At 43.2% G+C, this 27,484-nt stretch overlaps 1 protein-coding gene across 1 annotated transcript in view; it reads left to right on the top strand.

Moving 5' to 3' along the window:
* IQCA1 (IQ motif containing with AAA domain 1) overlaps window positions 1-27,484 on the top strand; it is a 187,887-nt gene that overhangs the window by 30,328 nt on the left and 130,075 nt on the right. Inside the window, 1 exon segment of the mRNA XM_061412712.1 lies at window positions 23,572-23,777. Coding sequence (XP_061268696.1) covers window positions 23,572-23,777 — 206 coding nt within the window.

Raw genomic sequence — 27,484 nt, 5'->3', positions numbered from 1 at the left:
GCGGTGGTGTGTGCAGGAACACGCCCCCAGAACCTTGCTTTTGCTCTCTCATCTCCTCAGAGCGTCAGGCTTCCCTGGTGTTCAGTTCAGTTCAGCTGTGCCCTACTCTTTGTGACACCATAGACGCAGCACACCAGGCTTCCCTGTCCATCACCAGCTCCCAGAGCTTGCTCAAACTCATGTCCATTGAGTCTGTGATGCCACCCAACCATCTCATCCTCTGTCATCCCCTTCTCCTCCTGCCTTCAGTCTCTACCAGCATCATGGCCTTTTCCAATGAATCAATTCTTCACATCAGGTGGCCAAAGTATTGGAGCTTCAGCATCAGTCCTTCCAATGAATATTCAGGACTGATTTCCTTTAGGATGGACTGGTTTGATCTCGTTGTAGTCCATGGGACTCTCAAGAGTCTTCTCCAACACCACAGTGGTAAAGGAGACGCGGTGCAGGAAATGCAGGTTCGATCCCTGGGTTGGGAATGGAAATGGAGAAGGCAATGGCCACTCCAGCATTCTTGCCTGGAGAATTCCATGGACAGAGGAGCCTGGTGTGCCGCTGTCCATGGGGTTGCAAGAAGAGTCAGACAGGATTTAGCAACTAAACAGCAACCTCAGAGTGGCAGTTGGGTGTTCAGTCTCTCTGCATCTTGTTGTCTGTAACTGACCATAACTGTACACGCACACAGTTATTTTTAGTCCCTTATAGTTTCTTTGTGTTTTGTTTCTGGAGGAGACTTGTCCAGGTGCGAGCACTGCAGCAAAGGGTCCCAGGTCCCAGCCTGTCTCATTCAGATTTACGAACTTGAAATTAGTCTGTTAAAAGTATGATCTGGAAAAGCAGTGCCGTTGGAAAGCCCACAGGGTCCCAGTCTTAAGGCAGCTGCAGGGGGGGCATTCAGGAGATCCCTGGGGCAGTGGGTACCGCCCACCATCTACTGTGTGTGTTATTCCAGGAAGATATTTACAAAGCAGGGAAAGCAGTGATCCTGATACAGGCGTGCATGGAAGGCTGTCAGACTGAGCAGGGGGATGAGCGTGGGGAGGACGCTCTGAATAACCTTGTGACTTAGAAATCCAGCTCAGGAGGCTTTGGGGGGGAAAATATCACCATTTTCTGTTAAATAGGATTTTACAGTCTGGTTAACTGGGAACCTTTAGTTTTTTTTCTTTTTTTTACTGAAGTGTGATTGGCATGCAGGATCGTACTACCTTCAGGTGTGCATCATAGTGATCTGACGTTTACACGCGTTTAGAAATGGTCACCCCACAAAGGTTTTACAGTGTAATTGACTGCACTCCCTAAGCCTTACAGTTCAGTCCTGTGACTTACTATTCTATAACTGGACGTTTGTATCTCTCTATCGCTTTTGCCCATTTCTCTCACCCCGTCCCTCTTCCCTCTGGCCACAGCCACTTTGTCCTCTGTTAACGAGGAGTCGGTTTTGATGTTCGTGTGTTTTGATTTTTAGATTCTACATATAAATGAAATCACATGCTATTTGCTTTCCTTTGTCTAACTTATTTCACTTAGCATACTACTGTCCAGGTCCATGCCTGTTGCCACAAACGGCAGGACTTCATTCTTTTGTGTGGCTGAGTAATATTCCACGTGCGTGTATGTTGTATATATTCATCATCCGTATTCATTTATCTATTGCGTGGACACTTAGGTTGCTTCTGTATGTCAGATATTACAAATAATGAGTCATATATCTTTTTGAATATTTTTGTTTTCTTCAGATCAGTACCCAAAATGAGATTGCCGGATTGTATGGTAGTTCTGTTTTTAATTTTTTTGAGAAATCTGCCCACTTTTTCATAATGGCTGCACCAATTTACATTCCAACATTGTACAAGGATTCCCATTTCTCCACATCCTCACTAACATTTATTATTTTTTTGTCTTTTTAATCACCAGTCAGACAGGTCTGAGGAGATATCTCATTGTGGTTTGGATTTTGATTTCCCTGACAGTTAGTGATGTTGAGCATGTTTTCATGTGTCTCTGTTGGCCATCTGTATGTCTTCTTTGGAAAAATGCCTCTTGTCATCTGCTCATTTTTTTAATCAGGCTGTTTGTTCTTTGCCATTAGATTGGATAAGTTCTTTATATAATTTGGATATTAACCCTTTTTCAGGTATATAATTTGCAGATACTATCTCCCATTCAGTAGGCAGCCCTTTCGTTTTGTTAATCATTTCCTTTACTGTGCAAAAGCACATCGTTCCATTGTTTGTTTTTGCTTTTGTTGCCTTTACTTACAGTTGTTGTTCAGTCACTCAGTCGTGTCCAACTCTTCACAACCCCATGAACTGCAGCACGCCAGGTTTCCCTGTCCTTCACTGTCTGCTGGAGTTTGCTGAAACTCATGTCCATTGAGTCAGTGTTGCCTACCAATCAACTCATCCTCTGTCACCTCCTTCTCCTCTTACCCTCAGTCTTTCCCAGCTTCAGGGTCTTTTGCAGTGAGTTGGCTCTTCGAATCAGGTGGTCAAAGTATTGGAGCTTCAGTTTCAGCATCAGTCCTTCCAATGAATATTCAGGGTTGATTGTCTTTAGGACTGACTGGTTGGACCTCCTTGCTGTTCAGGGGACTCTCAAGAGTCTTCTCCAGCACCACAGTTTAATAGCATCAATTCTTCAGTGCAGGGAGAAGTCCAAAATAATATTGTTCAGACTGATGTTAAAGAGTTTATTGCCTGTGTTTTCTTCTAGGAATTTTATAGTTTCAGGCCTTACCTTGAAGTCTCTAATCTATTCTTGGGGCTTCCCTGGTGCCTCAGTGGTAAAGAATCTGCCTGCCAATGAAGGAGACTTAGGTTCAGTCCTTGGACTGGGAAGATCCCCTGGAGAAGGAAATAGTAACCCGCTCCTTCCCTTGTAGCTCAGTTGGTAAAGAATCTGCCTGCAGTGCAGGAGACCCTAGTTTGATTCCCGGGTTAGAAAGATCTCCTAGAGAAGGGAATAGGCTACCCACTCCAGTATTCTTGGGCTTCCCTTGTGACTCAGCTGGTAAAGAATCTGCCTGCAATGCAGGAGACCTGGGTTCGATCCCTGGGTTGGGAAGATCCCCTGGAGAAGGAAATGGCAACCTACTTCAGTATCCTTGCCTGGAAAATCTCAAGGACAGAGGAGCCTGGTGGGCTGCAGTCCATGGGGTCAAAAAGAGTCAGGCACGACTGAGTGACCAGCACTTTACTTTAACCAGTATTCTTGCCTGGGAAATCCCATGGACAGAGGAGCCTGGTGGGCTGTAGTTCATGGGGTCACGAAAGAGTCAGACGAGTCTTAGCAACTAAACAACAACAACAATCCGTATTTTATTTATTCTCACATATGGTGTGAGATGGGGGTCCAGTTTCACTCTTTGCCTGTGGTTGTCCGGTATTCCTGCCCGCATCTGTTGTGGACTCTTTTCTCCATTGCATATCTGTGCCTCCTTTGTTGTAAATTAACTGGCCATATGTGCATGGGTTTATTTCCGGAAAGTATTTGTTGTTATTCTCACTCTGCTTCATTCTTGCCGCAGGCCCCCAGGACACCAGAAACTCAAGGAGATAGAGGATTCTCTTCCTTTTGTCACCCGATCCCAGGGGTCTTTATCTGTATTCTAGGGCAGGACACATGCTTTTATTCATCTCAGATTTGGACCCAATACGGAGTCCACTACTGGCGAAGAGAAGGGAAGGCCAGCCCAGCCCGGTTCAGGTGCTGTTGCCACCACTTACTCGCGTGTGAGCTGGGGAGGCGACTTGACATCTCGGGGCCTAAGTCTCCACACGTGCAAAGTGCAGATAGGGCTGGCACCCAGCTCCTGGACGTGAGCTAAAGAAACCAGTGCCCATAAAGCGTTTGAAACAGTGTCTGACACATGAAGTGTCCCCTATTCGTTTTTGAAATGGCTGATCGTCGTGGGTTTAAATACATCATTCATGATTCAAAATGTTTATTCCATTGCCGTTTTTGTCTGTTTAAGTTGGCCATGATCAAAATGGTTAATATCCCAGTGTGGGCAAGATTTGGGATAAAAGGCTGTTGTTTACTGCTGGGGGTGGGGGCGTGAACTCAACCCTCAGTCTCTTACCAGGCAGCTCAGCAATGTCTATTAAAATTACAAACATGCAAGTTTTCAAAGTATGATCCATGGTACCCATAAAAAGCCATTTTCACACAAAATATTTTAAGCCAGAAGAAATGCATCAGTGAAGAGATACAACAGAGCATAGAGGGTTAAGAGCAGAGACTCTAGAGGTACACGCTTCAGGTCAAACCACAGTCTGCCACTTGCTGGCTGTGCGACTCTGGACAAGTTCCTTGACCTCTCTGTACCTCAGTTTCTGCATATATAAAATGAAGGTAGTAAAGGTATTCATATGTTAGGCTGCTTATTTATTGTTAGAAATAAATTAATATTTGCAAACCAGTCAAAATAGCATCTCAAAAACTGTAAGTGCTGTTGAAGTGTTTATTTTAAAACATTTTTAAAGACTATAGGATACAAAAGTAGCCAGTTAAGCTCCCACCACTACGCTAATCATCAGCTAATAGGCTCAACTGTGCTGTTCTAGCCCAGCTGCTACTCAATCAAACTTTACTAAAAATTTTAGAAATTAGATATAACAGGGTAGAAATTGCTTTATTTTTCATTGTGTTGCACCCATTCAAATTGTGGCATGGAGATCAAACCAGTCAGTCCTAAAGGAGGTCAATCCTGAATATTCATCGGAAGGACTGATGCTGAAGCTGAAGCTCCAATACTTTGGCCACCTGATGCAAAGAGCCGACTCATTGGAAAAGACCCTGATGCTGGGAAATATTGAAGGCAGGAGGAGAAGGGGATGACGGAGGATGAGATGGTTGGATGGCATCACTGACTCGATGGACGTGAGTTTGAGCACATTCCGAAAGATAGTGAAGGACAGGGAAGCCTGGCGTGCTACAGTCCATGGGGTCGCAGAGTCATACATGACTGAGCGACTGAAAAACAACAACAAAAATAAAGATTAACCATAACTAAAGTATAAGCAGAGGGCAAAACAAAGCCGTCAGCTCTGACTCTCCACACAGCCTTCACTCCACTTCTTCTTGCTGGGTTCGTCTTTCTGAGTAAGTGTGTTTCTATAAACACAGGCATATAATTGTAGATGTGTTACTCTGAAATGAAATGCTGAAACAAAGGGCTTATTTTTGTAAACTGAAACACACGTACACAGGCACATACACGCATACACACGATCTTAAAACAGACCAACTGAAGAGCAGTTTACTCCACAGCATGAGGCATTCCATGAGCAAATTAGAGCCAGAAGCGTGTGGCGTGGCCGATGGGTTGCTGGCGTGGCTCTGAGTGCTCCCTAATGATGCCCTCTCAGGCTGTGTCCAGGAGGCAACCGGAGCTAATTAATCTCTGCACGGACTCGCCGGGCATCTGCTGGAGTGGACAGTGGACCCTCTTCCTTCCCATCACTTCTCCATCCTCGCCTCCCGTGACTGCAGAGCATGAAAGAGAAGCAAAACCCCCAGGACCATGAGCTGCTCAAGAAAGTTGCCAGTATTAAATCACTTATTTGCGAGGCTGATGAATTGGCCAGATTGTCATTTGGACAAATGTCCATTTTATCTTACTAATTTGAAGAAGGATTTTTAAAGACAAAGCCCATCAAACATTAGATAAGCATTTTAAGTTAATGGACCATAGAGTCCCATTTCTCCACAAACCCAGGAAGCATCATCTTATGTCCTATTTTTACGGCACCATCAATTATTAATATGTATATTTTTGCTGACGGAGGACCTTGCTATAAACGTAGGTTTCGTTAACCAGTTCTGGGTCATTAACCATGGAAAGCTTGTAAATATAATGGTTTATTCACATGGGAAGCCTTCATTAAGATGCATTATTCTACAGCTGATGTATTTCCATATATAGTATATTATCGTGTTCTCTATTTCCCTTTAATATTCATAATTTATTTTTAAATGAGTTGATGTTTATACGGCAAGTTAACAAATTTGAGTTCCATATGACCAAAGTTGCTAAAGAAGAAAAGATATTTTAGCCCAAAGGAAAAGCTACTCATTAACATAGGACCTAAATATATTATAACCTTTAAATTCAAAAGCAACTAGAGAAAGAAACTACAAATGACCCCAAATGTATTTTTGTCAGAGAAAGTCTATCTCAAGAAACACGCATGAATACACACATATTAACAGCCCAGCATGGTGTAATAGGGGAAACACACACCCAGAGAACTCCAGAAACCTTATTGCCAGCTTATTCATTAACATATGACGGCCTGGGTGGGGGGGGGGTGGGTGGTCATTAGCTGATGGACCTCAGAGTCCCCATCTGTTCAATGGGATAATCGGATCCTCACTTCTGTCTCTAAAGATGGATGTAACATCAATGAAGAGATGTACAGCAAGAACGTGTGGGACAGAGTGTCATGCCAATTACAAAACTCTGGTGAGGGCAGGGAGACTTCTGTTTCGTCGTAGATCATGGATGTGTCAGAAAGTTGGCCGACCACTTTGTATAGAACTGTTGAGAGGACACCAGTCAGAGTCGCCTACTCGTTAATTCACTGTAAATTTTTTTTTATTTATTCACTTTTGGCTGCACTGGATCTTCATGGTTGATCGGGCCATTTGCCAGTTGCGGCTTCTCATTGCCGTGGCGCTCCTGTTGCAGAGCATGGGCTCTGGGGTGCCCGGGCTCAGTAGCCGCCTCTCTCAGGCCCAGTAGCTGTGGCACGCGGGGCTAAGTTACCCCAGTTACCCCACAGCACGACGGACCTTCCCAGACCAGGGATCAAACCCGTGTCCCTTGCATTGGACGGTGGATTCATAACCACTAGACCACCAGAGAAGTCCCTTATAAATTCACTTTTAAGGATTCAAAGGCGGCAAGGCCCGGCTAAAACACAGTTTGCATGTGTTGACTGTATGGAAAAAATCTGCTGTGATTTACTGTAAGAACAATGTAGTATGTTGGGGGTGGGAGGGGAATGTCATATGAGTCACTGGTAAAGAATCATAACATTGACGCATGACCTTAAAACAAGTTTACACTTTCATCAGAGACAAAGAAATTTGGGTCCTTTGTAGCAGAGATGCATTTGAACTTCTTAATAAAAACAGTGGACTTTAGGAGAGATCAGATAAAAATCTCTGTGAGTTATAAACTTGTATTTCATGACACCAAGAAGGTAAAACATTACCTGAAAAATATAAGAATTGGTTATTTTTCTCAATGATTAAATAAGGGGAATTCCTGTCTCTCTATTTTGACACAAAATCATGACTTTAGTTATATATTGAAGCAAATTCAGATCACTGGGTTTTTAACATTGTTTTTTAAAATGATTCTGTAATTCTTATTCTAGATTCACTTTTAAAGTCGTTTTAGGGTTTTTTCCCTAGTCAAAAGTTGTACATTCTCATGTTCTCATTATACTAAACTTTAGACAATAGGCTCATTTTGTTAGACATTCTAATGCATATTTTTATTGAGTATTATATGTGTGATTTTCTTTTTTTTTCAGCTGACCTTATGTAATTAAGTGAATTCTAACAGCATCTCAATTGTGAATTCAAGTAGAGAAATGCCTCCTGGGGCTTATAAATATTTCTTGGGAATAGTGTGTGTGTGTGTTTGCACCTGCATACTTGCTAAATTTAATCATTTCATCCACTTGGAATTTACTTTTATATATATCTTAAATATGTATATTGGCATTAGTGGTAAAGAATCCACCTGCCAGTGCAGGAGACCTAAGAGACTTGGGTTCAATCCCTGAGTCAGGATTGAAGATCCCCTGGAGGAGGAAGTGGCAACCCATCCCAGTATTCTTGGCTGGAAAATTCCATGGACAGAGGAGCCTGGCAGCCAACAGTCCATGGGGTCACAGAGTTGGACACAACTGAGCATCTGAGCACATGACCTAAAATGAGTCTTTTAAGACTGTCTTTTTTCCACGTAATTGATTTAAATGTACAGTTTTGCTGATGACTTTTGTAAATAAGGCCTTGAATTTTGTCATACACTTGTTTCACAGATTTAGAAAGGACTTTCGTGTCTTTCTCATACCCCTGGGACTTTCTTTACCTGGTGCAGTTCAGTTCAGTTCAGTCGCTCAGTCGTGTCCGACTCTTTGTGACCCCATGGACTGCAGCACGCCAGGCCTCCCTGTCCTGGTAGCCCCCAACATCCTTGGGTTTCACCTGCTAAGATGTTGGTGCCCCTGGTGTAATGATAAAGCACGACCAGGTGCCAGGCTCCTTGGCTGGCTTTGGGCTCCATGGACTCCTCACAGCCTAATGCTGTCCCATCCTTAGGAGAATCAGCGCCTTGTTCGCTATCACGGAAGCAGCAAGTGGCCCTGCCAAGACATAAACCAGGGATTCTGTCCCCAAACCCCCGAGCATGGCCTTGGATCACAGAAGCTAGGGGTCAGTGGCTGCCTCTGCCATCTGCCTGCTGTGTGAATTGGGGAACATTAACTAGCCTCTCTAGTTCCATTTCCTTGTTTGCTGTTGTTTTCTCCCGTTTCTTTATATGATAAGAATACCTGCCTGGCTGGCTTGCTGTAAGGCCTAAAACATTGTTTCTCTCCAGTGCGCGTGCACAGCAGAAACTCAGGAAATCATCCTGTGTCTTCCTCTGTGATTCCTCTCTTAGTCCTCCCTCCTCCGTCTCTCCTTCTCTGCCCGTTCCCTTTCCTCCGCCTCCCTGCCTCACTTCTCCCCTTCCCCTCTTCCCTCCCCCTTTTCATCTCCTCCTCCCCCTCCACTTCCTCTTCTTTCTCTTTCTCATCCTTCCTGTAGACTCTGTAGGCAGTATGGTCTCTGTCCCAGCTATTCAGGGTGGCCATTGTAGTGTGAAGCTGCCATAGACAATGTGTAAATGAATGGGGATGTCTGCATTCCAGTAAAACTTAATTCACAGAAATAATGGGCCAGGTTTGACCTGTGGGCTCTCAGTGACTAACCCATTTTCTAGAGCCAACTAGTTTTTCCTCAAACCTGATTATTATCAGAATCACTTGAAGATTTTACCAAACTACAATATTTATTTGCTTCTACCTCACCACCAGGGTGGAACTAGGAGTCTGTACTTTTTTTAATGCTCTTCACCATTTTGAGGAAAAATGTGAACGTGGAAAAAAAGAACTCACTAGTATATCTGAGGATGTATTCCATCTGAAATAATTTCCCTGAACAAGTTCAGTTCAGTTGAGTCGCTCAGTTGTGTCCAACTCTTTTCGACACCATGGACTGCAGCATGCCAGGCTTCCCTGTCCATCACCAACTCCCAGAGCTTACTCAAACTCATGTCCATCATGTCAGTGATGCCATCCAACCATCTCATCCTCTGTTGTCCCCTTCTCCTCCCACCTTCAATCTTTCCCAGCATCAGGGTCTTTTCCAATGAGTCAGTTTTTTGCATCAGGTGGCCAAAGTACTGGAGTTTCAGGTTCAGCATCAGTCCTTCCAATGAATAGTCAGGACTGATTTCCTTTGGGATGAACTGATTGGATCTTCTTGCAGTCCAACTGACTCTCAAGAGTCTTCTCCAACACCACACTTCAAAAGCATCAATTCTTCAGCACTCAGCTTTCTTTATAGTCCAACTCTCACATCCATACATGACCACTGGAAAAACCATAGCCTTGACTAGATGGACCTTTGTTGACAAAGTGATGTCTCTGCTTTTTAATATGCTGTCTAGGTTGGTCATAACTTTTCTTCCAAGGAGCAAGCGTCTTTTAATTTCATGGCTGCAAGTCACCATCTGCAGTGATTTTGGAGCCCCAAAAATAAAGTCTCTCACTGTTTCCACTGTTTCCCCATGTATTTGCCATAAATGATGGGACTATGCCATGATCTTAGTTTTCTGAATGTTGAGTTTTAAGCCAACTTTTTCACTCTCCTCTTTCACTTTCATCAAGAGCCTCCTTAGTTCTTCTTCACTTTCTGCCATAAGGACAGTGACCCTGAACAGAGTGGCTACTAAAAACAAGAAAGGAGCAAATATAAAATGAGAAAGAATTTTGGGAAGATAAAAGCATGCTCAAAGAAGCAAAACAATAGTAACCCTCCTGATATTCTAAATAATTCCAAATAATAAGCGGACGTAACTGAAAGCCAAATTAATTGTGAAAGATAAATCTTTCGTAGCGCAGTGCAAGCAAATAAGCAGGAGATGGAAAATACAAGAGAAAAGTTCAGGTCAAACTGGTGACCTGCCATTTATGCAGTATTTATTGCAGGAGAAGAAACGGAGATAAATAACAGAAGGACACAGAGGGGAAGACATAATTCTTTTTTTTAAGTAAACATCTCTTCATTTTGCTTACTCATTTTGGCCACACCAGGTGGCGTGCAACATCTTAGTTCCCTGACTAAGAGATCCAACCAGTGCGTTGGAAGCACAGAGTCTTTAGCCACTGGATCATCAGGGAAGTCCCAAGAAGTAATTCTTTACATTGAATTGACCCACCAAATGCAGGATGTGATGCATGAAGAAATGCACTCACCTGGATGCATTGTGATGAACTTTCAAAAGTCTGTAAAGCATCCTAAGAGCAGAAAAGCTTGTCTACAAAGCAGCAGTCATTGAAGTCCCAACAAGCTAGTTCCTGGCAGCTCTGCCTGTTAGAAGTCTTCTCCAAGGTTGCCATTGGAGGGGGAGGGACCAAATAAAGACATTTTAGAAATGCAAGTACTTAGAATATTTATGGCTGATTATATCCATCCTGAAAGTTGCTCTCAAGGACATGCTTTGACAAAATGAAAACTGAATAAGACAATGAAGAGTAAATAAAGAAACCAAAACAGTGGTTAAATCTAAGTAGTTACTAATTTTTAAAGCTAATCACAATCTGTGATTATAGAATAGAAGTTTGGGGGAATAAAAGTGAACACATGCAGAGCTCCTAGACTTCCTTAAAGAAATAGTAGAGATACTAGTGAATTCTAGACATAGATAGAAATACAGGTGATAATTATTCTGTTTAAAAAAACTTCAGAATAACTGGCAGAAGATTAAAAATAAGATGTACAATTTATTAACCACTACATGGCAAGAATGAACAAAGCTAACTGCATAAACCCAACAAAAGATGTTTGTTAGTGACTTAGTCATGTCTGACTCTTTGAGACCCCGTGGACTGTAGCCCACCAGGCTCCTCTGTCCATGGAATTCTCCAGGCAAGAATACTGGAGTAGGTTGCCATTCCCTTCTGCATGGTGTCTTCCTGACTGAGGGATTGAACCTGGGTCTCCTGCAGGCAAATTCTTTACTATCTGAGCCATCAAAAGACAGGAAAGGGAAAATAAGAAATTGTGTTAAAAAGTATAAGATGGCAGAATTAGCTCCAAATATTTTACTTATCTAAATTAATAATTAAGTTCCTCTTTTCTGTAATTTCAGATTGAATTTTAATACCCAGTTATATGCTGTTGAAAGGGAGAAACTTCAAGCAAACTGATGCTGAAAAGTTTAAAACAAAGGAGCATAAGAGAATTATCAGTGTTGTTGTCCAGTTGCTTAGTCATGTCCGACTCTTTGCGACCCCATGGACTGCAGCACACCTGGCCTCCCTATTCTTCACCATCTCCCGGAGCTTGCTCAAACTCATGTCTATTGAGTCATCGATGCCATCCAACCATCTCATCCTCTGTTGTCCCCTTCTTCTGCCTTCAGTCTTTCCCAGCATCAGGGTCTTTTCAGTGAGTCAGCTCTTTGAATCAGGTGGCTAAAGTATTGGAGCTTAAACTTCAGCATCAGTTCTTCCAATGAATATTCAGGGTTGATTTCTTTTAGGAATCACCAGGGAAGTTCGTGACTGACTGGTTTGAGCTCCTTGCAGTCCAAGGAACTCTCAAGAGTTTTCTCCAACACCACAATTTAAAAGCATCAATTCTTCAGTACTCAGTTTTCTTTATGGTCCAGCTCTCACATCTGTACATGACTACTCGAAAAACCATAGCTTTGACTAGAAGGACTTTTATTGTCAAAGTAATGTCTCTACTTTTAATATGCTATCTAGGTTTGTCATAGCTTTTCTTCCAAGGAGCAAGTGTCTTTTAATTTGATGGCTGCGGTCACCATCCCCAGTGATTTTGGAGCCTAAGAGAATAAAGTTTGTCACTGTTTCCATTGTTTCCCCATCTATTTGCCATTAAGTGTTAGGACCAGATGCTATGATCTTCCTTTTTTGAATGTTGAGTTTTAAGCCAACTTTTTCACTCTCCTCTTTGACCTTCATCAAGAGGGTCTTTAGTTCCTCCTCTCTCTGCCATAAAGGTGGTATAATCTCTGTGTCTGAGGTTATTGATACTTCTACAGCAATCTTGATTCCAGCTTGTGCTTCATCCAGCCCGGCATTTTGCATGATGTACTCTGCATAGAAGTTAAATAAGCAAGGTGACAATATACAACCTTGACGTACTCTTTTCCCAATTTTGATACAGTCTTTTGCTCCCTGCCCAGTTCTAACTGTTGCTTCTTGACCTGCATACAGGTTTCTCAGGAAGCATGTAAGGTGGTCTGGTATTTTCCATCTCTTCCAGTGTGTTGTGATTTTCCAGTTTGTTGTGATCCACACAGTTAAAGGCTTTAGCATAGTTAGTGAAGCAAAAGTAGATGCTTTTCTGGTATTCTCTTGCTTTTTCCATGATCCAAGAGATGTTGGCAATTTGATCTTGGATTCCTCTGCCTTTTCTAAATCCAGCTTGTACATTTGGAAGGTCTTGGTCCACTTACTGTTGAAGCCTGGCTTGGAGAATTTTGAGCATTATTTTACTAGCTTGTGAGATGAGTACAATTGTGCGATAGTTTGAGCATTCTTTGGCATTGCCTTTCTATGTGATTGGAATGAAAACTGACCTTTTCCCGTCCCGTGGCCACTGCTGAGTTTTCCAAATTTGCTGGCATATTGACTGCAGCACTTTGACAGCATCATCTTTGAGGATTTGAAAGAGTTCAACTGGAATTCCATCACCTCCACCAGCTTTGTTCGTAGTGATGCTTCCTAAGGCCCACTTGACTCCACATTCCAGGATGTCTGGCTCTAGGTGAGTGATCACACCATCCTTGTTATCCTGGTCATGAAGATCTTTTTTGTACAGTTCTTCTGTGTACCCTTGGCATCTCTTCTTAATATCTACTGCTTCTGTTAGGTTCATACCGTTTCTGTCCTTTATTGTGCCCATCTTTGCATGATATCTTCCCTTGGTATCTCTAATATTCTCAAAGAGAGCTCCAGTCTTTCCCAATATATTGTTTTCCTGTATTTCTTTGGATTGTTCACTTAGGAAGGCTTTCATATCTCTCCTTGCTATTCTTTGGAACTCTGCATTCGGATATGTATATCTTTCCTTTTCTCCTTCGCCTTTTGTGTCTCTTCTTTTTTTCAGCTATTTGTAAAGCCTCCTCAGACAGCCATTTTGCCTTTTTGCATTTCTTTTTCTTGGGGATGGTTTTGATCACTGCCTCCTGTACAATGTTACGAACCTCCATTCATAGTTCTTCAGGCACTCTGTCTATCAGATCTAACTCAAATGTATCAGTGAGTTTGGGTTAACTTGGTAGGGTAAGCACATGTGTTTTCTTATTCTTTCTGCCCAATGAGGAGTGAACTGAGATCCTGTTCTGAGAGGGAGGATTAGGAGAACTTCTGTGTTCATGGCAGTGAGACCCACAGCTCCCTCCCTCTTCCGGGGTTGGGCAGCCATGCTTCTACTGCACCCGGACCAGGTGGGAGGAGTTCTATCTGCGGAAACTGACCAGCTCAAAAGAAACACATTTGGATACTGATATTCAGATACCTCAACAAATATTCAGATACCCCCAGGCTCCTCTCTCCATGGGATTCTTCAGGGAAGAATACTGGAGTGGGTTGTCATTCCCTTCTCCAGGGGGTCTTCCAGACCCAGGGATTGAACTCTGGTCTCCCACGTTGCAGGCAGATTCTTTACCATCAGAGCTATCAGGGAAGCCCATATTCAGATACCTCCAACAAAACAGCTTGACAGCATCATCTTTGAGGATTGTCAAAGATGTCAATCCAGCAGGCAGCAGCTACCCTACACAGCATCCAAACAGGTCTGGGAGCCTCCTCCTAAGCAAGGGTGAGCATCAAAGAGTTGCCAGTCACTTAGAGACAGAGATGCAACAGAAAAGAAATTGGAAGGAGTAAGAGGAAGAGAATAAAAATGAAAAACAAAATTCTGAAAGTAATAACCTTAGAGAAACAAAAATAGATTATTGAATCCAGGGATTAAAGCACCATGCCCCCCAGCAAGGGAAAACCAAAAAACAGGACAGTGCTGTTGAAGAGTTAAAATATAATAGTAGAAATTTCAAAAAATAAAGTTGAAAAAAAAGAAAATCTCCTAAAAAGTAGCCAAATGACAAAGTGATGGGTGAGGGATATATGTAAAGAAAATTGCAGGAGTTCCTTGGAAAAAAAGAAGGAAACAGAGGAAGGAAATTGTAAAGAAACAGTAGCAAAAAACAAACAAACAAACAAAACTTATAACAAAAGGCTAGGGAGTTTCAGATCTAAAATGGGCCCTGGCTTTCAGTTGTATCCATATCTTGGCTATTGTGAATAATGCTGCAGTGAACAGGGGGTGTAGATATCTCTTTAGGTCATTTCCTTTGAACTCAGTTCAGTTCAGTCACTCAGTCATGTCCGACTCTTTGCGACCCCATGGACTGCAGCACGCCAGGCCTCCCTGTCCATCACCACCTCCCGGAGTCCATCCAAACCCATGTCCATTGAGTCGGTGATGCCATCCAACCATCTCATCCTCTATGGTCCCCTTCTCCTCCCGCCTTCAATCTTTCCCAGCATCAGGGTCTTTTCAAATGAGTCAGCTCTTCGCACCAGGTGGCGAAAGTATTGGAGTTTCAGCTTCAGCATCAGTCCTTCCAATGAACACCCAGGGCTGATCTCCTTTAGGATGGACTGGTTGGATGTCCTTGCAGTCCAAGGGACTCTCAAGAGTCTTCTCCAACACCACAGTTCAAAAGCATCAATTCTTCAGTGCTCAGCTTTCTTTATACTCCAACTCTCACATCCATAGGAATATATACACAGAAGTAGTACTGCCGGATCATATAGTAGTTCTGTTTTTAGTTTTTTGAGGACCCTCCAGAGTGGCTGCACCAATTTACATTCCCATCGACAGTGCACGAAGGTTCCAGTTTCTCGTCTCTTCTCTGCTTGATAGGAGCCATTTGACAGATGTGAGGTGCTGCCTCATTGTGGTTTCAGTTTGCATTTTCCGGACGATCAGTGATGTTGACACATGTTCGTATACCTGTTGGCCATTTGCATGTCTTGTTTGGCAAAAATTGTCTTAGTCCATTTGCCTGTTTAGGCTATTTTTAAGTTGCATATGTTCCTTATATTTTTTCCACACTTTTTTTTTTTTTTTTTTAGGGATTGCGTTGAATCTATAAATTGCTTTGGGTAGTGTACTCATTTTCACTATATTGATTCTTCCAATCCATGAACATGGTATATTTCTCCATCTATTAGTGTCCTCTTTGATTTCTTTCACCAGTGTTTTATAGTTTTCTATATATAGGTCTTTAGTTTCTTTAGGTAGATATATTCCTAAGTATTTTATTCTTTTCGTTGCAATGGTGAATGGAATTGTTTCCTTAATTTCTCTTTCAGTTTTCTCATTATTAGTGTATAGGAATGCAAGGGATTTCTGTGTGTTGATTTTATATCCTGCAACTTTACTATAATCATTGATTAGTTCTAGTAATTTTCTGGTGGAGTCTTTAGGGTTTTCTATGTAGAGGATCATGTCATCTGCAAATAGTGAGAGTTTTACTTCTTCTTTTCCAATTTGGATTCCTTTTATTTCTTTTTCTGCTCTGATTGCTGTGGCCAAAACTTAAAGTGGGCACCCTTGTCTTGTTCCTGACTTTAGAGGAAATGCTTTCAATTTTTCACCATTGAGGATAATGTTTGCTGTGGGTTTGTCATATATAGCTTTTATTATGTTGAGGTATGTTCCTTCTATTCCTGCTTTCTGGAGAGTTTTTATCATAAATGGATGTTGAATTTTGTCAAAGGCTTTCTCTGCATCTATTGAGATAATCATATGGTTTTTGTTTTTCAATTTGTTAATGTGGTGTATTACATTGATTGATTTGCAGATATTGAAGAATCCTTGCATCCCTGGGATAAAGCCCACTTGGTCATGGTGTATGATCTTTTTAATGTGTTGTTGGATTCTGATTGCTAGAATTTTGTTTAGGATTTTTGCATCTATGTTCATCAGTGATATTGGCCTGTAGTTTTCTTTTTTTGTGGGATCTTTGTCAGGTTTTGGTATTAGGGTGATGGTGGCCTCATAGAATGAGTTTGGAAGTTTACCTTCCTCTGCAATTTTCTGGAAGAGTTTGAGCAGGATAGGTGTTAGCTCTTCTCTAAATTTTTGGTAGAATTCAGCTGTGAAGCCGTCTGGACCTGGGCTTTTGTTTGATGGAAGATTTTTGATTACAGTTTCAATTTCCGTGCTTGTGATGGGTCTGTTAAGGTTTTCTATTTCTTCCTGGTCGAGTTTTGGAAATTTGTACTTTTCTAAGAATTTGTCCATTTCTTCCACGTTGTCCATTTTATTGGCATATAATTGTTGATAGTAGTCTCTTATGATCCTTTGTATTTCTGTGTTGTCTGTTGTGATCTCTCCATTTTCGTTTCTAATTTTGTTGATTTGATTTTTCTCCCTTTGTTTCTTGATGAGTCTGGCTAATGGTTTGTCAATTTTATTTATCCTTTCAAAGAACCAGCTTTTGGCTTTGTTGATTTTTGCTATGGTCTCTTTTGTTTCTTTTGCATTTATTTCTGCTCTAATTTTTAAGATTTCTTTCCTTCTACTAACCCTGGGGTTCTTCATTTCTTCCTTTTCTAGTTGCTTTAGGTGTAGAGTTAGGTTATTTATTTGACTTTTTTCTTGTTTCTTGAGGTGTGCCTGTATTGCTATGAACTTTCCCCTTAGGACTGCTTTTACTGTGTCCCACAGGTTTTGGGTTGTTGTGTTTTCATTTTCATTTGTTTCTATGCAAATTTTGATTTCTTTTTTGATTTCTTCTGTGATTTGTTGGTTATTCAGCAGCGTGTTGTTCAGCCTCCATATGTTGGAATTTTTAATAGTTTTTCTCCTGTAATTGAGATCTAATCTTACTGCATTGTGGTCAGAAAAGATGCTTGGAATGATTTCTATTTTTTTGAATTTACCAAGGCTAGCTTTATGGCCCAGGATGTGATCTATCCTGGAGAAGGTTCCATGTGCGCTTGAGAAAAAGGTGTAATTCATTGTTTTGGGATGAAATGTCCTATAGATATCAATTAGGTCTAACTGGTCTATTGTATCGTTTAAAGTTTGTGTTTCCTTGTTAATTTTCTGTTTAGTCGATCTATCCATAGGTGTGAGTGGGGTATTAAAGTCTCCCATTATTATTGTGTTATTGTTAATTTCTCCTTTCATACTTGTTAGCATTTGTCTTACATACTGCGGTGCTCCCGTGTTGGGTGCATATATATTTATAATTGTTATATCTTCTTCTTGGATTGATCCTTTGATCATTATGTAGTGACCTTCTTTGTCTCTTTTCACAGCCTTTGTTTTAAAGTCTATTTTATCTGATATGAGTATTGCTACTCCTGCTTTCTTTTGGTCCCTATTTGCATGGAAAATCTTTTGCCAGCCCTTCACTTTCAGTCTGTATGTGTCCCCTGTTTTGAGGTGGGTCTCCTGTAGACAACATATGTAGGGGTCTTGTTTTTGTATCCATTCAGCCAGTCTTTGTCTTTTGGTTGGGGCATTCAACCCATTTACGTTTAAGGTAATTACTGATAAGTATGATCCCGTTGCCATTTACTTTATTGTTTGGGGTTCGAATTTATACACCATTTTTGTGTTTCCTGTCTAGAGAATATCCTTTAGTATTTGTTGGAGAGCTGGTTTGGTGGTGCAGAATTCTCTCAGCTTTTGCTTGTCTGAGAAGCTTTTGATTTCTCCTTCATTCTTGAATGAAATCCTTGCTGGGTACAATAATCTGGGCTGTAGGTTATTTTCTTTCATCATTTTAAGTATGTCTTGCCATTCCCTCCTGGCTTGAAGAGTTTCTATTGAAAGATCAGCTGTTATCCTTATGGGAATTCCCTTGTGTGTTATTTGTTGTTTTTCCCTTGCTGCTTTTAATATTTGTTCTTTGTGTTTGATCTTTGTTAATTTGATTAATATGTGTCTTGGGGTGTTTCGCCTTGGGTTTATCCTGTTTGGGATTCTCTGGGTTTCTTGGACTTGGGTGATTATTTCCTTCCCCAGTTTAGGGAAGTTTTCAACTATTATCTCCTCAAGTATTTTCTCATAGTCTTTCTTTTTGTCTTCTTCTTCTGGAACCCCTATGATTCGAATGTTGTAGCGTTTAATATTGTCCTGGAGGTCTCTGAGATTGTCCTCATTTCTTTTAATTCGTTTTTCTTTTATTCTGTCTGATTCATTTATTTCTACCATTCTATCTTCTAATTCACTAATCCTATCTTCTGCCTCTGTTATTCTACTATTTGTTGCCTCCAGAGTGTTTTTAATTTCATTTATTGCATTATTCATTATATATTGACTCTTTTTTATTTCTTCTAGGTCCTTGTTAAACCTTTCTTGCATCTTCTCAATCCTTGTCTCCAAGCTATTTATCTGTGATTCCATTTTAATTTCAAGATTTTGGATCAATTTCACTATCATTATTCGGAATTCTTTATCAGGTAGATTCCCTATCTCTTCCTCTTTTGTTTGGTTTGGTGGGCATTTATCCTGTTCCTTTATCTGCTGGGTATTCCTCTGTCTCTTCATCTTGTTTAAATTGCTGAGTTTGGGAGTCCTTTCTGTATTCTGGCAGTTTGTGGAGTTCTCTTTATTGTGGCGTTTCCTCGCTGTGTGTGGGTTTGTACAGGTGGCTTGTCAAGGTTTCCTGGTTAGGGAAGCTTGTGTCGGTGTTCTGGTGGGTGGAGCTGTATTTCTTCTCTTTGTTCAGTCGCGCTGTGGGGAGGGAGGGAGGGATGCTGCAAACAAATAACACTGGCGTGCGCTCGCAGTGCCTCAGCCACACTGGGTCTGCCCCCGCTCACGGCGCGTGTAGCCTCCCTGCCCACACTGCTCGGGCTCTAGGTTGTTCCGCCGGGAACAATCCGAGGCTGGCCCTGGGTTGCATGCACCTCCCAGGTCCAAGCCGCTCAGGTTCAGGCACTCAGGTAGTCCTCAGAGGCGCAGACTCAGTTGGGCCTGAGTTTTGTGCTCTTCCCAGGTCCGAGCAGCTCAAGTGATGAGGTGTTTGGCGAGCGCCAATGCTGCGACTTATCACCTCCCCGCCACTCGGTTATCTGGTTGTAAAACCGGCGCACCTTCTCAGGCAGATGTTAACCGTCCAGACCCCCAAGAAGTTTTAGTTAGCAAAGAAGCCTGCTTACAGTTTTATAGATAATGTCTCTCTGGGGCTGCGATTGCCCCCTTCCGGCTCTGGCTGCCTGTCACCGGAGGGGGAAGGTCTGCAGCCGGCTATCTCTGTTCAATTCTTTGTTCCGTGCGCAGGCCTGGCGGTGTCTTAGGTTGGGGCTGGCTTTTTGCGTGGTAGATATCCCGCAGTCTGGTTTGCTAGCCCAAATTATTTCGCTCAGATAGTGCTCAGGGTATTCAGGCCAGATTCTTACTCTAAGCGATGCAGCCCGCGCTGCGCCTCCCTGCCCAGCCCCCGCTTGCTAATGGTGCGTGCAGGCGTCTGCGCTGCTTCTCTGCTGGGGGAGTTACTGTAGGACTCGCAATCTTCGAGTTTTAATTGTTTATTTATTTTTACTTCCTGTTATGTTGCCCTCTGTGCTTCCAAAGCTCGGCACAGATTCGGCAGTGAGAAGGTTTCCTGGTGTTTGGAAACTTCTCTCTTTTTAAGACTCCCTTCCCGGACGGAACTCAGTCCCTCCCTCTTTTGTCTCTTTTTTTGTCTTTTATATTTTTTCCTACCTCCTGTCGAAGAGTTGGATTGCTTTTCTGGGTGCCGGATGTCCTCTGCCGGCATTCAGAAGTTGTTTTGTGGAATTTACTCGACGTTTAAATGCTCTTTTGATGAATTTGTGGGGGAGAAAGTGTTCTCCCCGTCCTACTCCTCCGCCATCTTGGCTCCAGCTTTTCCACACTCCTTATCGGATATGTGGTGTGTAAATATTTGCTCCCTTTCTGTAGGGTGCCTTTTCATTTTGTTTCTTGTTTCCTTACTGTGCAGAAACTTTTTAGTTTGGTATAGTTCGACTTGTCTAGTTTTGCTTTTGTTGCCCGAGTTTTTGGTGTCATACCCCAAAAATTATTGCTAAGACAACTGTCAAGAAGCCTCTTATTTATTTCTTGAGTTGTTTTCTGGATTCTTGTTTGATGTTTAAGTCTTTAATCCATTTTGAGTTGATGTTTGTATAAGTAAGCGATATACAGTACATATACAGGGCTCAGTTTCAGTGTGTATATATATAGTGTATATACAGGGCTCAGTTTCATTTTCCTTCATGTGTATATCCCGTTTCCCAACACCATTTATTGAAGCAACTAATCTTTCCCCATTGTTTTGGATTTGGGGGTATGATACACTTGGGGAGACAATTACTGACGTTTTAAAAATTAGGTATATGTAAAATGAACATGTTTTTAAAAACCACAGAAACACATGCATATAATGATGGAAGTTTTTCAAAGTGACGCAGGAGCCAACTGAAAGAGCTCCCAGTGACCAAAACTGGGACAATTTGAAAAGAAAATAATAAAGCAGCACTGCTTTCTAACCCAAAGTGTAAAATGAATATCCATGAGGCCATACAGATCAAACAAATTAACAGTGTGAGCAAAGAGACAAATCATGTCTGCTGCATGATCCGAAATAATTTTAGAAGCTGTATCCTCAAGGAGAGGAACTTCACTTTTCACTTCTTAACTGGGGGTGCACTTAATGACAAAGAGGGCAGTGTGAAGTCTAAGTCAAGTGACCCAGGGAAGCATCATCAGCCCTAAGTCTTGTTGATAGTGTGTGCCCTTGATATGATGTGATGAAAATGGCACTTTATCTCCGTGGCCTTTCTCTCCATCACCCAAAATCCCAGCCTAATCATTACCAGGTACAGCTATGTGTCAGTGTAATTGGTTTCCCATATAAATCTGTGCATTTTATCTTTGGTGATGGTTTAGCTGCTGAGTCGTGTCCGACTCTTTGTGACCCCATGGGCTGTAGCCCGCCAGGCTCCTCTGTCCATGGGATTTCCCAGGCAGGAATACTGGCGGGTCGCCATTTCCTTCTCTAGGGGATCCTCCCCACTCAGAGGTCGGACCTAGGTCTACTGCACTGCAGCCAGATTCTCTACCAACTGAGCCACCAGGGAAGCCTGCATTTGAAAACGTTATTTTGAGAGGAAATCCGTGGACTTCCCCAGACTGACAAAGGTACTGAGGCACAAACCAGGTTGAGAACCGCTGGTCTGTGTGGGACATTATCAGACGTGCCAGTTCTTTCTCCCCATACCCACCCCTCTCCTCACTCTACCCGGTCCACGTTCGCTTTCCACTTCAGACCCTTGGCTTATCTTGTTCAGTTCTCCAGGAAGAGGAAGATTTGTTTATGCTTCTGATTTGACAAAAAAGCCTTTTGAGGTTAGTTAACAGACTGTTTCCAAATAGGAAAGGGAGTACGTCAAGGCTGTATATTGTCACCCTGCTTATTTTAACTTCTGTGCAGAGTACATCATGAGAAACGCTGGGCTGGAAGAAGCACAAGCTGGAATCAAGATTGCCGGGAGAAATATCAATAACCTCAGATATGCAGATGACACCACCCTTATGGCAGAAAATGAAGAGGAACTAAAAAGCCTCTTGATGAAGGTGAAAGAGGAGAGTGAAAAAGTTGGTTTAAAACTCAACTCATCGAAAACGAAGATCACGGCATCTGGTCCCATCACTTGATGGGAAATAGATGGGGAAACAGTGGAAACAGTAGCTGACTTTATTTTTCTGGACTCCAAGATCACTGCAGATGGTGACTGCAGCCATGAAATTAAAAGACGCTTACTCCTTGGAAGAAAAGTTATGACCAACCTAGATAGCATATTGAAAAGCAGAGACATTACTTTGCCAACAAAGGTCCGTCTAGTCAAGGCTATGGTTTTTACAGTGGTCATGTATGGATGTGAGAGTTGGACTGTGAAGAAAGCTGAGCACCAAAGAATTGATGCTTTTGAACTGTGGTGTTGGAGAAGACTCCTGAGAGTCCCTTGGACTGCAAAGAGATCAACCAGTCCATTCTGAAGGAGATCAGCCCTGGGATTTCTTTGGAAGGAATGATGCTGAAGCTGAAACTCCAGTCCTTTGGCCACCTGATGTGAAGAGTTGACTCATTGGAAAAGACTCTGATGCTGGGAGGGGTTGGGGGCAGGAGGAGAAGGGGACGACAGAGGATGAGATGGCTGGATGGCATCACCGACTCGATGGACGTGAGTCTGAGTGAACTCCGGGAGTTGGTGATGGACAGGAAGGCCTGGTGTGCTGTGATTCACGGGATCGCAGAGTCGAACACGACTGAGCAACTGAACTGAACTGAACTGACTTATGGTGTAAATATTCCCGTAGCCGACTTCATGCTGCTAACCTGAATGAACATGGGAAGATCCGCACAGAAGCACAGCATTATATGGCATTTCATCGCACAGACAAGACAGACCTACTAACATCAAGAGCAAAGAAGACAACAAAATCCAGCACAAAATATTACGAATCAATGCATTTGCAGTATTGGTAGCTTGTGTTGTTAACATGATTTATCCTTTCATAATTTTATGTGTTTACTTCTGGCTGTGCTGTGGGTCTGTGTTGCTTTTCTCTAGTTGCGAGCAGGGGCTACTTTCTAGCTGTGGCGTGCAGGCTGGTCGGTGTGATGGCTTCTGCTGTGTGGAGCACGGGCTGTGGGGTGTGAGGGCTTCAGTAGTTGTGGCACATGAGCTTAGACATTCTGCAGCATGTGGAATCTTCCCGGACCAGGGATTGAACCCACGTCCCTTGCAGTGGCAGGTGGATTCTTATCCACTGGACCACCAGGGAAATCCTGGCAGCGTTTTTTCCTTGAAATCAGAACACCCACTCCTTTCATTGGTTCTTGCTTTCTTACTCTATATTCTTTTCTCTCCCCCTAACCAAGAAGATTTAGAAAAGCTTTACTTTCTGTAATTTGAATAATTTTTGAACGATTTACCAAACATGCATTTTTTTAGCTACCTACCCCCACCCCCAGCTAGTTTCTCGAAAATGTATGAAGTGATCTGATCCTTCCTCCCCACGGTGGCCAATCACTCCTTCAAGTTCTCCTGCAAGTTCTGATTCTTTCGTTCTGTTTGTACTTCTTAAGGGCCCTGGGTAAGACACTATTGAAGATATTGATATGTTTCACTAGTCTCTAATATTTTTCACCAGCACTATAACCTTCATGATCTAAAAGCTTTTGGCCTGTATTTTCAGAATCCACCTCCTTTGTTTAATGAAGTCAGTGCCGCAATGATCCAGGCTGACAGGCTGTGCCACCTGAGGAATAAGGTGCAGATAAAGCATGAAGAGGAATACAGAGATGCCTTGGTCACAATTAAGGATGATCTGAAACTCACAGAAGGTCCCGACATCAAGGAGAACCTTCAGGATCAGATCCGTCATTGGTTCATCGAATGCAGGTGAGTGCAGGGTGTCTGTCCTGATGGTCTCTTCTGTGGCGGGCGATGTCCTGGGATATTTTTAAGCATAGAAATATGCTGATATAGATTCATGTGCTTTTCTGGCTTCATTTTAGAAAAGTAAAAAGGCTAAGAGTTGAAGGACAGGGAAGCCTGGTGTGCCGAAGTCCATGGGGTCGCAGAGTTGTACACGACTGAGCGACTGAACAACGACAGATCCCCGTGGTAGGCGGATGGCCTCTGCGGACCCCGCCTCTTCCCCTGGTGATGCCCTCCCCTCCTTGCATGTGATGTAGACCTGGAGCTTCAGTTCTAAAGGAAAGAGTGTGGCAAAAGCAATGGGGACCCTGCCGTCCTGCTTGCCTCTCGATCCCTCACGTGCTTTCTCCCTCTGACTCTGAGAGTGGTCAGGTGCTGCCCAGCAGAGGGGCCCACTTGGAAGGAACTGACAGAGGTTCCTGGCAACAGCCAGCAAGGAGCCTAGGGCCTCCTTCCAGCCTGAGAAGAACAGAGTCCTGTCCACAGTCATGTGTGTGAACTCAGGGCATTCTCCCCCAGGCGAGCCTTCCAGTGAGGCTGTGGCCCCAGCCAACACTGACTGCAGCCTTGAGGGGGCAGGGACCCTGAGACACGGGTATTCTGCTAAGCCACACCTGGCTCCCCACCCACAGTCACATGTGTCGTTTCAGTCACTGACTGTTGGGGTGACTTACCACGCAGCAACAGGTGTCTGACATACATCAGTTACTTTACAGTGATTCAGAAAAACCTAAACAGTCGGTAAGCTTCTCTTGCGTTAACTCTGTATGGGGTCTTAAGACAGTATCTCCTCAATAATCCTTAAATTTTATTACAAAGATTCTTTCGGAATGTTCGATATCAGAGTTACATGGTTTTGATTGGGGAATTCAGTCCTTTATTATATAAATCAGTTTAGTTCAGTTCATTTCAGTCAGTCAGTCGTGTCTGACTCTTTGGAACCCCATGAATTGCAGCACGCCAGGCCTCCCTGTCCATCACCAACTCCCGGAGTTCACTCAGACTCACATCCATCCAGTCAGTGATGCCATCCAGCCATCTCATCCTCTGTCGTCCCCTTCTCCTCCTGCCCCCAACCCCTCCCAGCATCAGAGTCTTTTCCAATGAGTCAACTCTTCGCATGAGGTGGCCAAAGTACTGGAGTTTCAGCTTCAGCATCATTCCTTCCAAAGAAATCCCAGGGCTGATCTCCTTCAGAATGGACTGGTTGGATCTCCTTGCAGTCCAAGGGACTCTCAAGAGTCTTCTCCAACACCACAGCTCGAAAGCATCAATTTTTCAGCTCTCAGCCTTCTTCACAGTCCAACTCTCACATCCGTACATGACCACTGGGAAAAACCATAGCCTTGACTAGACGGACCTTTGTTGGCAAAGTAATGTCTCTACTTTTCAATATGCTATCTAGGTTGGTCATAACTTTCTTTCCAAATAGAGCTTTTAAATATTTATCATTTCTTAAAATTCAAAATTGATTACTTTTGTGAGTTTTTCTCTTTATATGTGTTTTCAGGGATATTTTGTAGCAAAACGGGTTCTCTTTTATCAGCTTCCTCCTCACTGTTCATTGTGGTGATGGTTTGGTGAAGACATAAAATATACATAGGTAGATAGATAGGTATCTCAAACTTACCAAATTTTACACTTAAATATGAACACTTTGTGTGTGCTCCACTGCTCAGTCATGTCCAACTCATTGCAGCCCCGTGGACTGCAGCACCCCAGGCTCCTCTGTCCTTCACTGTCTCCTGGAGTTTGCTCAAACTCATGTCCATTGAGTCGGTGATGGTATCTAACCATCTCATCTTCTGCCACCCCCTTCTCTTTTCTCATGGCAAAGGGGCTTGTTTAACTCAATAAAGCTGTGAGCCATGCCATGCAGGGCCACCCAAGACGAACAGGTCATGGTGGAGAGTTCTGAAAAAATGTGTTCCACTGGAGAAGCGAATGGCAAACCACTCCATTATTCATACTGCTGGAACCCCATGAACAGGAACAGTTTATTATATATTAATTATACATCCATAAAGCTGTTAGAAAATATATCAAAGAAAAGATACAGTTACCAGCAAAGATGTTAGTGTTTCATTTTTAAAAATAGCATGTTTTTCTGTTACTCAAATACCAAAACTGAGTATTCCAATCACTTGTTCTCAGATTGCCCCACCACCGCCCTCCACTAAACCCCCGCTCGCAATATAGGAAAAGCTTAACAGGTAGCAGTCTCTTCTGATTTAAAACAGTCTCTTTAAGGTAAAGTATGTACTTTGAGTATATCTGCAGACATGAATGTCCCCTCATGGCATCTGACTGCAGAGCGAAGTCACCAGTCCTGGTAGCACCCGCTGGGAGCCGGGGCAAGTCCCTGGGCAGCCGCAATTCCGGTCTCTCGTCTCCTGAACAGGCCTCATCCCGCTGGGGTGCTGAGTCCTTCCCAAGCCCCATGTTCCCCAGGAGCACCCGGGGTGCCAAGCTCAGGCCTCCGGAGACCAGTGGGCTGTCTCACCAGCAGGTCCCCTGCTCCCAGCTCCATCCAACCCCGTCACATGCCTCTCGCACAGGAAGACACCTCGCATCACCCAGGCGGTCCGTGACGCTCTCCAGGCCCTCCGGGGTCTCTGCCCGGGTCTCTGCACTCATCCCCTCCTGGTCTGAGACCTTTGGAGGGTGCGGCCCAAGGTCCAGGCGATGTCCTCACTCCTCTGCCTTCTCTTCTCTTCCCCGTTGGCCTGGACCACCAGCTTATTGTTCAGCTTCAGCCTCTTTATGACACCCTTGCTCAGGGCCTCCCTGCAATTCCTTTCTGTCTCCCCCTTGAGCTCTGCTGGCACCCTCCCCGTTCCTCCTGCAGGTGGTCTGTGTGAGCACACACAGTGGAGCCTGAGGACAGCTGTGCAGCCTCGGGAAGTGGCTCAGCCTCTCCGTGCAGTCCATCTCCTCATCTGTGACACATGGACAAGACTTAGCCCCAGGGGCAGGCCGTAATGATTCCTGCTGTGTTGTAGCCAGCTGCTCACCCCTGGGCCCCTCCCCTGAAGCAGTGGATGCCCCATGAGGACTGTGCCCGCTGCAGAGAAGGGACGGTGGTGATCACATTTCCCATCCAAGCAGTGGCCTGTGCAGACCAGCAGGGCCGAGGTTTTCCGTTCTTATCTGATTACATAACTGTGTCTGGAGGAAATGCACTCGGGATGGTTTTCTGCAATCATGGAAATTGAGGTAGAAAGGCAGCTCTTTCAAAAAAATTGCCTTCTGTTTAAATCATCTTGGTTTATAATTGAAACCTTCCTTTTCGTAGTTAACGAAGATGATCTGCCCTCTGTTTGTGAACTTTCCTTATCAGCAACTTTCTTCTCTTTTCTGAGGACTTCAGAAAACAGATGCGCGCAAATACATTTCCTGCAGATGAAATAATTCTTTACTTTTTAAAAAAAGATTCTTATTTGTTCATTTCTTTCTGACTCCTGGACCAGGGATTGCACCAGTGTCCCCCGCATTGGCAGGGAGAGGCTTAACCACATAACCATTCTTAACCACCAGGGACGCCCTCTTTACTTTTATATAAACTTTTAAAATCCAGTTTAAAAGGTAACATAACAAAATTGAAAAGCACTGTACAGTTATAATGCCAAATAAGCTAAAATATATAAATATATATATATATAAAATAC

This window comes from Bos javanicus, chromosome 3, assembly GCF_032452875.1.
Source record: "Bos javanicus breed banteng chromosome 3, ARS-OSU_banteng_1.0, whole genome shotgun sequence".
NCBI classification, from domain to species: Eukaryota; Metazoa; Chordata; class Mammalia; order Artiodactyla; family Bovidae; genus Bos; species Bos javanicus.
Note: the sequence above shows the minus strand (reverse complement) of the source record. Positions and strands in the feature narration are given on the sequence as shown.